The following is a 13,186-nucleotide window of genomic DNA, read 5'->3' on the forward strand; positions in this document are numbered from 1 at the left end:
AAAAAAAGACCGAAAATTTTGAAAAAAAAACCCCACGTTTTTCTTGGTTTCTGTTATAAAAGTTTGCAAATAAATAATTGTTCTTCATAAATTTAGGTCAAGATGTATTCTCCTACATGTCTTTGGTAAAAATAACCCAAATTAGGATGTATCTTTTAGTTTGTAGGAAAGTTATAGAGTTCACAAACTATGGTATTGATCTGAATATTGATCAATCCTGAAGTACTGACAGCCAATCTAATTTCTTGAGGTCCAAGAATGTCAGAAGAGTACAGATATCCCCCAAATGACCCCTTTTTGCATAGTAGACAGTCTGACGTACTTCATAAGAGGAATGGCAAGTTTTTTGAAGTTGTATTTTTTTTGTCATAATTTTTCGGAAAATGAAAAAATGTAAAAAATTATTTTCACTATTTCTTTTTTTACATACCGTCACCAGTGCAGTACAGCGTCATCATATAACTGGCATGGCGGTGATCAGGGACACTGACTGGTGACAGTATGAAATATATATATATATATATATATATATATATATATATATATATATATATATATAAATAATTTTTTTTTAATTATTTTTAATTTTTTATTACTTTTTTTTCTTTTTTTTAAGATTTTTTTTGTTTCATATTTCACTATGTCCAAAGTAGTACAATAGTTACCATAGTAACATTGCACAACTTTGGGGAAGTGATTAGTATTTTTTTTTTATTTTTTTTTTTTACACAATTTGCTTATAGCAAAGAATTACTTTGCTATAAGCAAGCATTTACCTGAATGACATCGATTCATTCAGGGTTTTTTTTATTTTTTTTATTTTTGTGCTTTGCTGTGGTTTGGCCTCAGCTAATCACAGGACATGTGCATGTGATCGCTGTGACCATTCACAGCTAAACACTAGTATACAATGGATGGCATGAATGAAGCCATCCATTGTATACAACTGTCATGTGACCTGCTGTGATTGGTCATAGCAGGTCACATGGTACCGGCAACGGGGTCGGTACTCAGATCTGTCATCGGCCGTGTCCGAGGTACACAGCCGGTGACAGATCACTTCGCTGCGTGGCTCTGCAAGCGCAAAAACTGCGCATGCCCGGGAGGACGCCATATGGCTATTGGCCGGGCGGCTATTGGTTAAGGAGAGAGGCCACAACTGTGAGGAGAGGTAGAGAGTGCATGATACAGTGAGGAAAACTGAATGGGGAAACAATGTCACCTGCAGTCTGTTTACTGTTTTGCAAAGTTTGCTGTAGATTTTTTGCTTCATGCAATCAATGAAGTGCAGAGCGGATGTGCCAGTTAATTAAAGAACCCACTTAACTGAAAGAACCCCAGCCATGTGCCTCCCTCATAAAGGTGGTCTAGCTTTATACTGTGGTGGGTGGGGATGGAATTTGACAACTAATCAATCAGGAGTTAATAACTGGCACACAGCTAGAAGAGAAAACTTTGCACACAACAAAACTGCAAGAGGGCAGAGTTGTAAAGATTAAGATCAGCCCATAATTTAGGTAAGACACTATGGCTAAAGTCACACTGCTGAGTTGCAGAAATGCGTTTTGCCACATTCCGGTGCATTTTTTACAAGACTTGTGGCTCAAAAAATGTACCAAAAATGCAACCATGGGTGCATTTTTGGTGCGTCTTCCATTAATTTTAATGGTATGGTGAGTTGTTGATGCCTTTTGCTGCAGGTGCGTTTCTGCCGCATTTTTTATGTGTTTTTGTTTTTGGTGCATTTTTTACCCGCAACAAACATGCACCAAAAATAAAGCAATGGACCTTCAATGGACCTTCAATTGACCACTATGAAGAGCTGTAAATCCTTACATATACCCAATGAAGTGACTGGCCTCAGGTGATAAACAGAGATGAAACAAACTCTCCTACATAAGTTGTACCTGTTTATCTGCAGTATTACGTTCCCTACAGTCTTCCATAACACAGATTTTGCATATCAATAGTTAGCGCTAAAAAGCAGGGGGTGTGGATCTCAAGTTACACAACTCTGAGCCCTGAATGGAGGGAAGGGACATTCCCCCCTCCCCCCTTCATAGTACAGGGGAATATGCACAGCTGTGGCTGTCAAGCACAGGCTGTGTGCTGGAGCACTCCTTCCCCATCACCTTTTTTATCTCTTGGTGTCAGGAAAAGCTGTTAGAAGTGACTCATGAAGATAACAGAGCAATGAGGCAGAGAGATAGAGAAATCACTCACAGCTTTGGATAGAGGCAAGTACAGTGTAGAAGGATGTGCTTTGTTCATATTTCATGCCTGAGGTTTACAAACTGTCCATGTCATAGTCTAATGAAGGAACAAGACTTGTAACTGTTGCTTAACTGCAGCAAACAGACACAAAGTCTCCCTTCTCTGACAGAAAGGACTATGTTGTGTGGCAGAGCTGTGTAAATCGCAGGACAGGATGGGCAGAAATAAAGTAAAATGGCTACCTTATATGTATTTTCTTCGGTGTACTTAGTTTGTTGTCTAGAGATCACTATATCAGTTAAATGTTCAAAAGAGAAAAACATTAAATGTGTTTAACCACCTCCCGCCCACCATATAGTCCAATGACAGGCGCAAGGTGGTTCTCTTATTCTGGGAGGACGTGATATGATGTCCTCCCATTCTCACCGCGCATGCACGGCTCAGGGAGCGCGCAGCCTGGTGATCGGCAGTGTGCTGTGTCCCTCGAACACAGCGGATCACCGATCACAGAAAGAACCGAAGATGACGGCTCGGTCATGTGATCAGCTGTGTCCAATCACAGCTGATCACATGTAAACAGTGAAATGATGGTTATCTGCATTTCTCTCCTCTCGAGTTGTCACGCTGACAGCTCGAGAGGAGAGCCGGTAATCCGCTTTCCGCGGAGGGGACATGATCAGTGTGTCCTGGTGATCAGTGTAGCCCTGTAGTGCCACCTATCAGTGCCAGTCAGTGCCGCCTAACAGTGCCAATCAGTGCCACCTATCAGTGCCAGTCAGTGCCACCTATCAGTGCGCATCAGTGCCGCCTATCAGTGCCGTGTCAGTGCTGCCTAACAGTGCCAGTCAGTGCCGCCTATCAGTGCCATATATCATGCCATGTATCAGTGCTGCCTTTCAATGCCCATCAGTGATGCCTGTCAATGCCCATCAGTGCCACCTACCAGTGCCTCCTCATCAGTGCCACCTATCAGTGTCCATCAGTGCAGCCTATCAGTGCCCACCACTGCAGCCTCATTAGCGTATATCAACGAAGGAGAAAAATCACTTATTTACAAAATTTTTAACAAAAACTAAGAAAAAACTTTTTTTCCCAAAATTTTCAGTGGTTTTTGGTTTGTTTAAAAAAAAATAAAAAACCCAGAGGTGTTTAAATACCACCAAAATAAAGCTCTATCTATCACAAAAAAAATGATAAAAATGTCATATGGGTACAGTGTTGCATGACCACGCCATTGTCATTCAAAGTGCAACAGCGCTGAAAGCTGGAAATTGGCCTGGGCAGGAAGGGGGTATAAGTGCCCGGTATGCTAGCGGTTAAATAAAGCTAGCAAGCATCTCTCAGTATAAAATCAGCGAGTTCTATTGACTTGACACTGAGACTTTGAGCTTCATTGGTTTAAATGTTATAGACTGTCACTTCAAAATACTTTACTACTGTGGGTGTCACTCTTACTCTCCTTAGTTGGGCTGTACTGTTTTTTGGCCCTAGGTTCTTTTTTGTCAAAATGAGATAGAAGGGTATGTATTTTCCACTTTTACACCAATCACATTTTAATACAACTACAGTTCAGGTGTTGATGTGGCAGTTACTACTATAATTGGATATTGATTTGTCCATTAGTACTATTGAACATCTTAAGGGCCATGCTTGGCTTGTAATCAAGTTGAACCCTGCTTAAGTGAGTTACATACTGGCCCAAGAGGGTTTTCTGGGTTTCAGTTGGCCCACTGATATAAATTCGGGGAGGCTGAGGCCCAAAAGCTGCTTAGAGAGTCGTCGATGGAGCTTCTGTAAACCGGTTAGTGGGAGGCTAGGATCTGTGCTGCTGCTGACCACAACTACCAGACAAGATTAACTATATCCCTGACCCCTGAGTTGCCACCAGTCATGGACCATGTTCCTAATAACAGACTCGCTACCATACATGGACTGTAACTCAATTGGAAGGTATGCCTGGGCCGATTTATAGTTAGTCAGGGATACAAGGAAATGTTTGTAATTTATCCTCTATCATCTTTGCAGAAGAAGAATAAAGACTGTTCCCCTGAGCCTGGTCTGAAGTTATTTCAAAAGGGGTGCATAATGGGGAATGCTTATGCAAAGAACTGGGGCCTGTGATAGCATTAAGGGGTATGAAGTATGTGGTACTACAGTACAAGCTGCACTTTAAGAACAGATCATTGCTAAGGACAACCAAGTTAAGTGGCAGACTCACAGGCAGCCTGTCAAGGTGTGGTACCTTGGTAAGGTGGGGTCTCTGCATGGGCTCCCTCCCTAGCAGTTCATCTCTCATAGCAACTGGAAGCAGACCAGCGTCACTGAGGCCTTCTGCCTGACTGTGTGGTATAAGAAGTGTTAATCTAGGACACACTTGAGACCCGCTCTTCGTGTCCGGTGGGGCTTCATTACCAGGAGTGAGCTAGTGGAGGTATGCTGGCTGGTGGAGTGGTGTGGTTCAGCTCGCCACTCAAAATGCAACACATGTGACACACTGAACGTAGAGCAATGGGACAGCTCGGAGTAGAAGGAAATATGGCTTTATACTACTTGAGGTGTCAGCTCATTTGACAGTTCCCGCCTGGTCTCAATCATTGGTAAGCATGCCTTTGACTAAGGTACCCCTAGTGCACTGACATGCTGGGTCCCGTCCACAAAATGACGTAGAGGGCAAAACACCACCTACCTTCAGGCTAACTTTTTAGAGCTTCCTATCACATTCCACCGCCTGTAAAAGTAATTCAGCATTCATTTAGCTGCTAGGATTACTTTTCTTTTGTAGAGAATTGGTTACTGAAAAAACAATACTACTGTAGATTCATTGTAGAGAATTGGCTGCTGAAAAAACAATACTAGATTCATGACTGCAGCTGCAGTCATGATCCTGGTATAGCCAACTTAATACCAGAATGTGTATGTCGGTACAGTAGTATTGAGGTAGTTAAGTGCTTGAGTGTAAGGGCCAAGACAGAAGTGGCTCTATAATTAAGCATATTAGGTGGTTGCCTAACGCCTCATGCTCACAGGGGCCTCCTGGCCGCCTAATTTGCCTAATCCAGGGCTTTTCTGGGCTGGCCTGGCCTGGAGGCTGGAGAGTGGCCACAAAGTGAGCTGGTGGCCGGCGATCGGCGATAGGGCAAACATAACTTCTCCCTGCAGACTGGATGTGTTCTTGACAGAAGTCACACTCTGGAGCTCGGAGCTGTGTGGAAATCTGGACGAAGAGTGACACCATAGCCTGACTGACTGCTCAGTGTGATTATCACTGTGCAGTTGTAAAGTGTCAGCCGCCTTGGAAAAGGTAAATTATTGATGATTGGCATTTGGATTGGCAATGTTGCAGGACAGAGGGCTTGTCTATTAATGCTGTTTGGATGTGGGTCTCTTTGTGACCATCTTTTAGCTCAGCTGGGACTGTCTTAGCTCAGCTGGATTGAGCTGTCTCTTAGCTGGATTGGGGTGTCTTTTACCTCAGCTTGGACTGTCTCTTAGCTGGATGGGGCTGTGTCTTAGCTCATCTGGATTGGGCTGTATTTTAGCTCAGCTGGGACTTTCTCTTAGCTGGAATAGGCTGTCTCTTAGCTGGATTGGACTGTCTCTTAGCTGGATTGGATTGTGGATTGGACTGTCTTTTAGCTGGATTGGACTGTCTGTTAGTTGGATATATGGGGGATGTCTCTTTGCTGGATATATGGGGGATGTCTCTTTGCTGGATATATGGGGGTGTCTCTTTGCTGGATTTATGGGGCATGTCTCTTTGCTGGATTTATGGGGTATGTCTCTTTGCTGGATTTATGGGGCATGTCTCTTTGCTGGTTTTATGGGGCATGTCTTCTTGTTGGATATCTCTTTGCTGGAAACTGTGAATTCATAGTTCAAAGGATTTAAAGCTCTTAATATACAGTTGTGTTCAAAATAATAGCAGTGTGTTGAAAAAAGTGAATAAAGCTCAAAATCCTTCTAATAGCTTTTATTTCCATACACACAAATGCATTGGGAACACTACACATTCTATTCCAAATCAAAACATGAAGAAAAATATATCAAATTTGTGTTGTTCCTCTAACAAAATTGAAGAAAAGTGAATATTAGACTGTTCAAAAAAATAGCAGTGTTTGTATTCTTCTTTACAAACTCAAACATTCACTATATAAACTGAAAAATGTTTGAAGATTTTGCTTTCCTTTGAATCACTTAATTAATATTTTGTTGTATATCCACTGTTTCTGAGAACTGCTGTACATCTGTGTTGCATGGAGTCAACCAACTTCTGGCCCCTGTGAACAGATATTCCAGCCCAGGATGATTGGACTACATTCCACAGTTCTTCTCTATTTCTTGGTTTTGCCTCAGAAACTGCATTTTTGATGTCACCCCACAAGGTTTCTATTGGATTAAGATCCGGGAATTGGGCTGGCCACTCCATAACGTCAATCTTGTTGGTCTGGAACCAAGATGTAGCACGTTTACTGGTGTGTTTGGGGTCATTGTTGGAACACCCATTTCAAGGGCATTTCCTCTTCAGCATAAGGCAGCATGACCTCTTCAAGTATTCTGAGAAGCATACCCATATCATGATGTTTGCGCAACCATGCTTCACTGTCTTCACAGTGTACTGTGGCTTGAATTCAGTGTTTGGGGGTCGTCTGACAAACTGTCTCCGGCCACTAGACCCAAAAAAGAACAATCTTACTTTCATCAGTCCACAAAATGTTGCGCCATTTCTCTTTAGGCCAGTCAATGTGCTCTTTGGCAAATTGTAACCTCTTCAGCACGACTTTTTTTTCAACAGTGGGACTTTGCGGGGACTTCTTGCAGATAGCTTGGCTTCACATAGGCGTCTTCTAATTGTAACAGTACTCACAGGTAACTTTAGACCTTCTTTGATCTTCCTGGAGCTGATTGTTGGCTGAGTCCTTGCCATTTTGGCTATTCTTCGATCCATTTGAATGGTAGTTTTTCACTTTCTTCCACGTCTTTCAGGTTTTGGTTGCCATTTTAAAGCATTTGCGATCATTTTAGCTGAGCAGCCTATCATTTTCTGAACTTTTTTATATGTTTTCCCCTCTTCAATCAACGTTTTTGTCAAGGTGCGCTGTTCTTCTGAACAATGTCTGGAACGACCCATTTTCCTCAGAATTTCAGAGAGAAATGCACTGTAACCAGCATGTACAACATTTGCTGCCTTCCTTCCTTAAATAAGGGCAATAATTGCCACCTGTTTTTCAAAGAATGAATGACCTCACTAATAGAACTCCACACTGCTATTATTTTGAACATGCCCCTTTCAATTAGTGATTCAATTACACAGAATCAGCAGCATGCATGTCATGACTGTTGGGTCCGTTGGATTTCTATTACTCTACTACACCTGCTAGTAAATTATTTGCCATGTTGAAATATCATTTTTACCAAAAACAGTGACTGACCAGGTTAGCGATGTCTGACTGCTATTATTTTGAACACAACTGTATGTAATTTATACAGCTATTTTTTTTATCACTTTAATTATTTTTCTCATTATGGGTGTGAGTAGGGCCTCATGTCTACATTTTGCCTAAGGCCTCACAAAGCCTAGAGCTCCCTCTGTGCCAGGGAACGCATCACCAGAAACCGGAAGTGATGTTTTACACACAGCTTTCAGGTTCATTCTTGCTAGGGGAGATCAGCCCTGGGGAACTAGGGAAAATGTTATCTAGTCTTCCTCCCCTGCACCTGGCACCTGGCAGGACACCCACCATGCAGTGCCGCATAAACGGAAAATATACCAACATCCATCCGACAAATTAAGAATTCTAAAATGAACAAAACAAACCAGCAAGATCTGTGAATACAGAGAAAAGGTATTTTCCTCAACCCCAAGGAGAGGCTAGTGGTCGCACAGGCTGGATGTGGTGAGAACAGAGAAGTCCCTTGCATTGGGAGTGCAAGGACAGCAGTTGCTGATCCGGGAACCTGGAAGTTAGTGAGAAATGCTTTGACCCACGAGAGCAGAGAATGATGAGGCAGTGTAAGGATGAACTGACAGGTACTTAAAAAGAAACAGGAAAGTGGATTTACCTGCATAAACCATAATGTGATTGTGCTTTTTTTTTTCTGCAGCCAAGAAGTGCACTACAGAGGCATCAGTTTATGCATAAAATCATAAATGAGCATATTTGGGGTGGAATGGAAAGAGCCTCTTTTCTGTGTAAAGACAAATTGTAGGATTGAGTGTGAAGTTGTTGGTGGATGATTTATTGTTGCAAAATGTCTGTATTGTGATACATGCTACATTCTGTGAGAAGGTGGTTATTTTGGTGATCCCTAGGGGAAGTGGATGCCACAAGAATTCCATGCACATACTTTCTATTGCTTAGATAAATGCATACAAATACAACACTACCTGACAAAACGTGCATCTGATAGATCCTCCAGGGACCCAATCCTCCATTTTCTTTCCCAGATCAAGAGGTGCTGTGTATTCTTCATAATAGACTCTGAAAATGTGTATAAAATAAGACAGCGGTAAACTGAAGGAACCTGCATCTTGTATATATTGAAGCAGAACTACTATGGGGCCTGGGAGCAATGGAGTCCAGCACATACCAACATTTCTTCCTGCCTACAATCTTGGTGATCGCAACATTTTATCCTGTCTCTTTTGCATCATTCACTACAGGCTAGTGATTACTGATACCAGTGATGATCTACACTGAGCTGAACACCAATGGCACTTTTTCTGACACAATGGCTACCAATGTAAAAGGGCAGTTCTTCTGACACATAGACCACCAATGTAAGGGGGCTCTTCTTCCGACTCAATGACTAAAAAAATCTAAGGGTGCAATTCTTCCCTGAACAGAGTACCAATGTAAGGGGGAACTACTTCTGACACACTGACTACAGATGTAAGCGGGCACTTCTTCTGACATCCTGACTACCAATGTTACCGATGTAAAGGGGCACTTCTTCTGACATACTGACTATCAGTGTAAGGTGGCAGCCTTCTGACACAATGGGGTTTATTTACTAAAGCTGGAGAGTCCAAAATCAGACTCCCTTCTGCATAGAAACCAATCAGCTTCCAGGTTTCATTGCCAAAGCTTCATTGAACAAGCTGAGGTTAGAAGCTGATTGGTTTCTATGCAGAAGAGAGTCTGATTTTGGACTCTCCAGCTTTAGTAAATAAACCCCAATGGGTTTGATTTACTAAAACTTGAGCATGCAAAATCGGGTGCAAGTCTGCAGAGTAACCAATCAGCTCCCATGTTTTTTTTTGTTAAAGCTTAATTGAACAAGCTGAAGTTAGAAGCTGATTGGCTACAATGCACAGCCGCACTGGAGTTTGCACTCTCCAGTTTTAGTTTAATCAACCCCAATGACTACCAATGTAAGGTGGTACTTCTTCTGACACAATGACTACCAATGTAAGGGGCATTTCTTGTTCAACTGACTACCAATGTAATGGGGCACTACTTCTGACACAAATGACTATCAATGTAAGGGGGCACTTCTTCTGACACAAATGACTACCAATGTAAGGGGAAATGTCTTTTGACACATGGACTACCAATGTAAGGGGGCACTTCGTCTGACACACTGACTACCAATGTAAGGGGGCACTTCTTCTGACACACTGACTACCAATGTAAGTGGGCACTTCTTCTGACACACTGACTACCAATGTAAGGGGGCACTTCTTCTGACACACTGACTACCAATGTAAGGGGGCACTTCTTCTGACACACTGACTACCAATGTAAGTGGGCACTTCTTCTGACACACTGACTACCAATGTAAGGGGGCACTTCTTCTGACACACTGACTACCAGTGTAAGAGGGCACTTCTTATGACACACTGCCTACCAATGTAAGGGGGCACTTCTTATGACACACTGCCTACCAATGTAAGGGGGCACTTCTTCTGACACACTGACTACCAATGTAAGTGGGCACTTCTTCTGACACACTGACTACCAATGTAAGGGGGCACTTCTTCTGACACACTGACTACCAGTGTAAGAGGGCACTTCTTATGACACACTGCCTACCAATGTAAGGGGGCACTTCTTCTGACACACTGACTACCAATGTAAGGGGGCGCTTCTTCTGACACACTGCCTACCAATGTAAGGGGGCACTTCTTCTGACACACTGCCTACCAATGTAAGGGGGCACTTCTTCTGACACACTGCCTACCAATGTAAGGGGGCACTTCTTCTGACACACTGACTAACAATGTAAGAGGGCACTTCTTCCGACACACTGACTACCAATGTAAGGGGGCACTTCTTCTGACACACTGACTACCAATGTAAGGGGGCACTTCTTATGACACAATGCCTACCAATGTAAGGGGGCACTTCTTCTGACACACTGACTACCAATGTAAGTGGGCACTTCTTCTGACACACTGACTACCAATGTAAGGGGGCACTTCTTCTGACACACTGACTACCAGTGTAAGAGGGCACTTCTTATGACACACTGCCTACCAATGTAAGGGAGCACTTCTTCTGACACACTGACTACCAATGTAAGGGGGCGCTTCTTCTGACACACTGCCTACCAATGTAAGGGGGCACTTCTTCTGACACACTGCCTACCAATGTAAGGGGGCACTTCTTCTGACACACTGCCTACCAATGTAAGGGGGCACTTCTTCTGACACACTGACTAACAATGTAAGAGGGCACTTCTTCTGACACACTGACTACCAATGTAAGGGGGCACTTCTTCTGACACACTGACTACCAATGTAAGGGAGCACTTCTTCTGACACACTGACTACCAATGTAAGGGGGCACTTCTTCTGACACACTGACTACCAATGTAAGGGGGCACTTCTGACACACTGACTACCAATGTAAGGGGGCGCTTCTTCTGACACACTGACTACCAGTGTAAGAGGGCACTTCTTCTGACACACTGACTACCAATGTAAGGGGGGCGCTTCTTCTGACACACTGACTACCAATGTAAGGGGGCGCTTCTTCTGACACACTGACTACCAATGTAAGGGGGCACTTCTGACACACTGACTACCAATGTAAGGGGGCGCTTCTTCTGACACACTGACTACCAGTGTAAGAGGGCACTTCTTCTGACACACTGACTACCAATGTAAGCGGACACTTCTTCTGACACACTGACTACCAATGTAAGGGGGCACTTCTTCTGACACACTGACTACCAATGTAAGGGGGCGCTTCTTCTGACACACTGCCTACCAATGTAAGGGGGCACTTCTTCTGACACACTGACTAACAATGTAAGAGGGCACTTCTTCCGACACACTGACTACCAATGTAAGGGGGCACTTCTTCTGACACACTGACTACCAATGTAAGGGGGCACTTCTGACACACTGACTACCAATGTAAGGGGGCGCTTCTTCTGACACACTGACTACCAGTGTAAGAGGGCACTTCTTCTGACACACTAACTACCAATGTAAGGGGGCACTTCTTCTGACACACTGACTACCAATGTAAGGGGGCACTTCTTCTGACACACTGACTACCAGTGTAAGAGGGCACTTCTTCTGACACACTAACTACCAATGTAAGGGGGCGCTTCTTCTGACACACTGACTACCAATGTAAGGGGGCACTTCTGACACACTGACTACCAATGTAAGGAGGCACTTCTTCTGACACACTGACTACCAGTGTAAGAGGGCACTTCTTGTGACACACTGACTACCAATGTCAGGGGGTGCTTCTTCTGACACACTGACTACCAATGTAAGGGGGCACTTCTGACACACTGACTACCAATGTAAGGGGGCACTTCTTCTAACACACTGACTACCAGTGTAAGAGGGCACTTCTTGTGACACACTGACTACCAATGTCAGGGGGTGCTTCTTCTGACACACTGAATACCAATGTAAGGGGGCGCTTCTTCTGACACACTGAATACCAATGTAAGGGGGCACTTCTTCTGACACACTGACTACCAATGTAAGGGGCATTTCTTGTTCAACTGACTACCAACGTAGGGGTGCACAACTTCTGACACACTGACTACCAATGTAAGGGGCACTTCTTGTTCAACTGAAAACCAATATAAGGGGCCAATTCTTCTGAAACACTGATCATTAGGCTACGTTCACACTAGCCTTGTGTGCAGGCGGCAGAGAGGCGTTTGGGAAGCGTTTTTACCGCTTCCCAAACGCCTCTGCCAATTCTGCACATTACAGCACATGGTGCTGTTCTAACGGGAGCGTTTGCGTCGCGTCGCGGCAAAACGGACGCCTCTGGACGAGTCAGGAGGCTTTGAAGCCTCCTATTCTCGTCTATGGTGCCGCTCCGCAAACGCCCGGCCGGCGTTTGCGGTGCGGTTGCGGGGCGTTTGCGGAGCGGTAACACCACTCAAACTGCATTATAGGCGTTTGTGGGGCGTTATTAACGCTCGGCAAACGCCTAGCAACCGCCGCTAAACCGCGCATGCGGCGTTTGCGGAGCGTTTGCCGAGCGTTAAAAAACGCTCCGCAAACGCCGGACCAACGCTTGCCAAATGCTATAGGGGCGTTTGGCAAGCGTTGGCAAAACAGCCTAGTGTGAACGAGCCCTTAATATAAGGGGGCATTACTTCTGACATAATGGGGGATATTTACTCAAACTGGTGCACTTAAGATCTGGTGCAGCTGTGCTTAGTAACCAATCAGCTTCTAGGTTTTATTGTCTTCCCTATTGGTATTCCCAAGTGTAACTCGTGGTAAAGTTTCAGTACCAAAAGTGGTAACCCCGCGCTACAATGCGGCGCTACTCCGCGATCCCTCGATCACGTACCTTGTCCTGCGCTCCCGCGATGTCCCTCCTGCAGTGTCCGTGGCAATGTCCTCTGGCGGATGTCGGCATCTGTCATCTGGGTTCCGTCCCCTGCGAGCGGTGGGACGTACGGGGACGGAATGGGGGGAAATTTGAAAACACAAGGTAAGTGTCAGGAGCGTGTAACGCTCCTGTTCCATGGCAGCTGTTTGTCT

At 44.2% G+C, this 13,186-nt stretch overlaps 1 protein-coding gene across 4 annotated transcripts in view; it reads right to left on the reverse strand.

The window, feature by feature from the left end:
- Positions 1 to 13,186, reverse strand: part of DHX58 (DExH-box helicase 58) — a 97,918-nt gene that overhangs the window by 7,061 nt on the left and 77,671 nt on the right. For all 4 annotated transcript variants that reach the window (XM_089690626.1, XM_089690628.1, XM_089690625.1 and 1 more), the window contains one exon: positions 8,600 to 8,693. In XM_089690626.1, coding sequence (XP_089546752.1) covers positions 8,600 to 8,693 — 94 coding nt within the window. The remainder of the gene's footprint in view (positions 1 to 8,599; positions 8,694 to 13,186) is intronic.

The sequence above is a fragment of the Staurois parvus genome, unplaced genomic scaffold (assembly GCF_062004578.1).
Source record: "Staurois parvus isolate SC_StPar_1 unplaced genomic scaffold, SC_StPar_1.0 ptg000538l, whole genome shotgun sequence".
NCBI lineage: Eukaryota > Metazoa > Chordata > Amphibia > Anura > Ranidae > Staurois > Staurois parvus.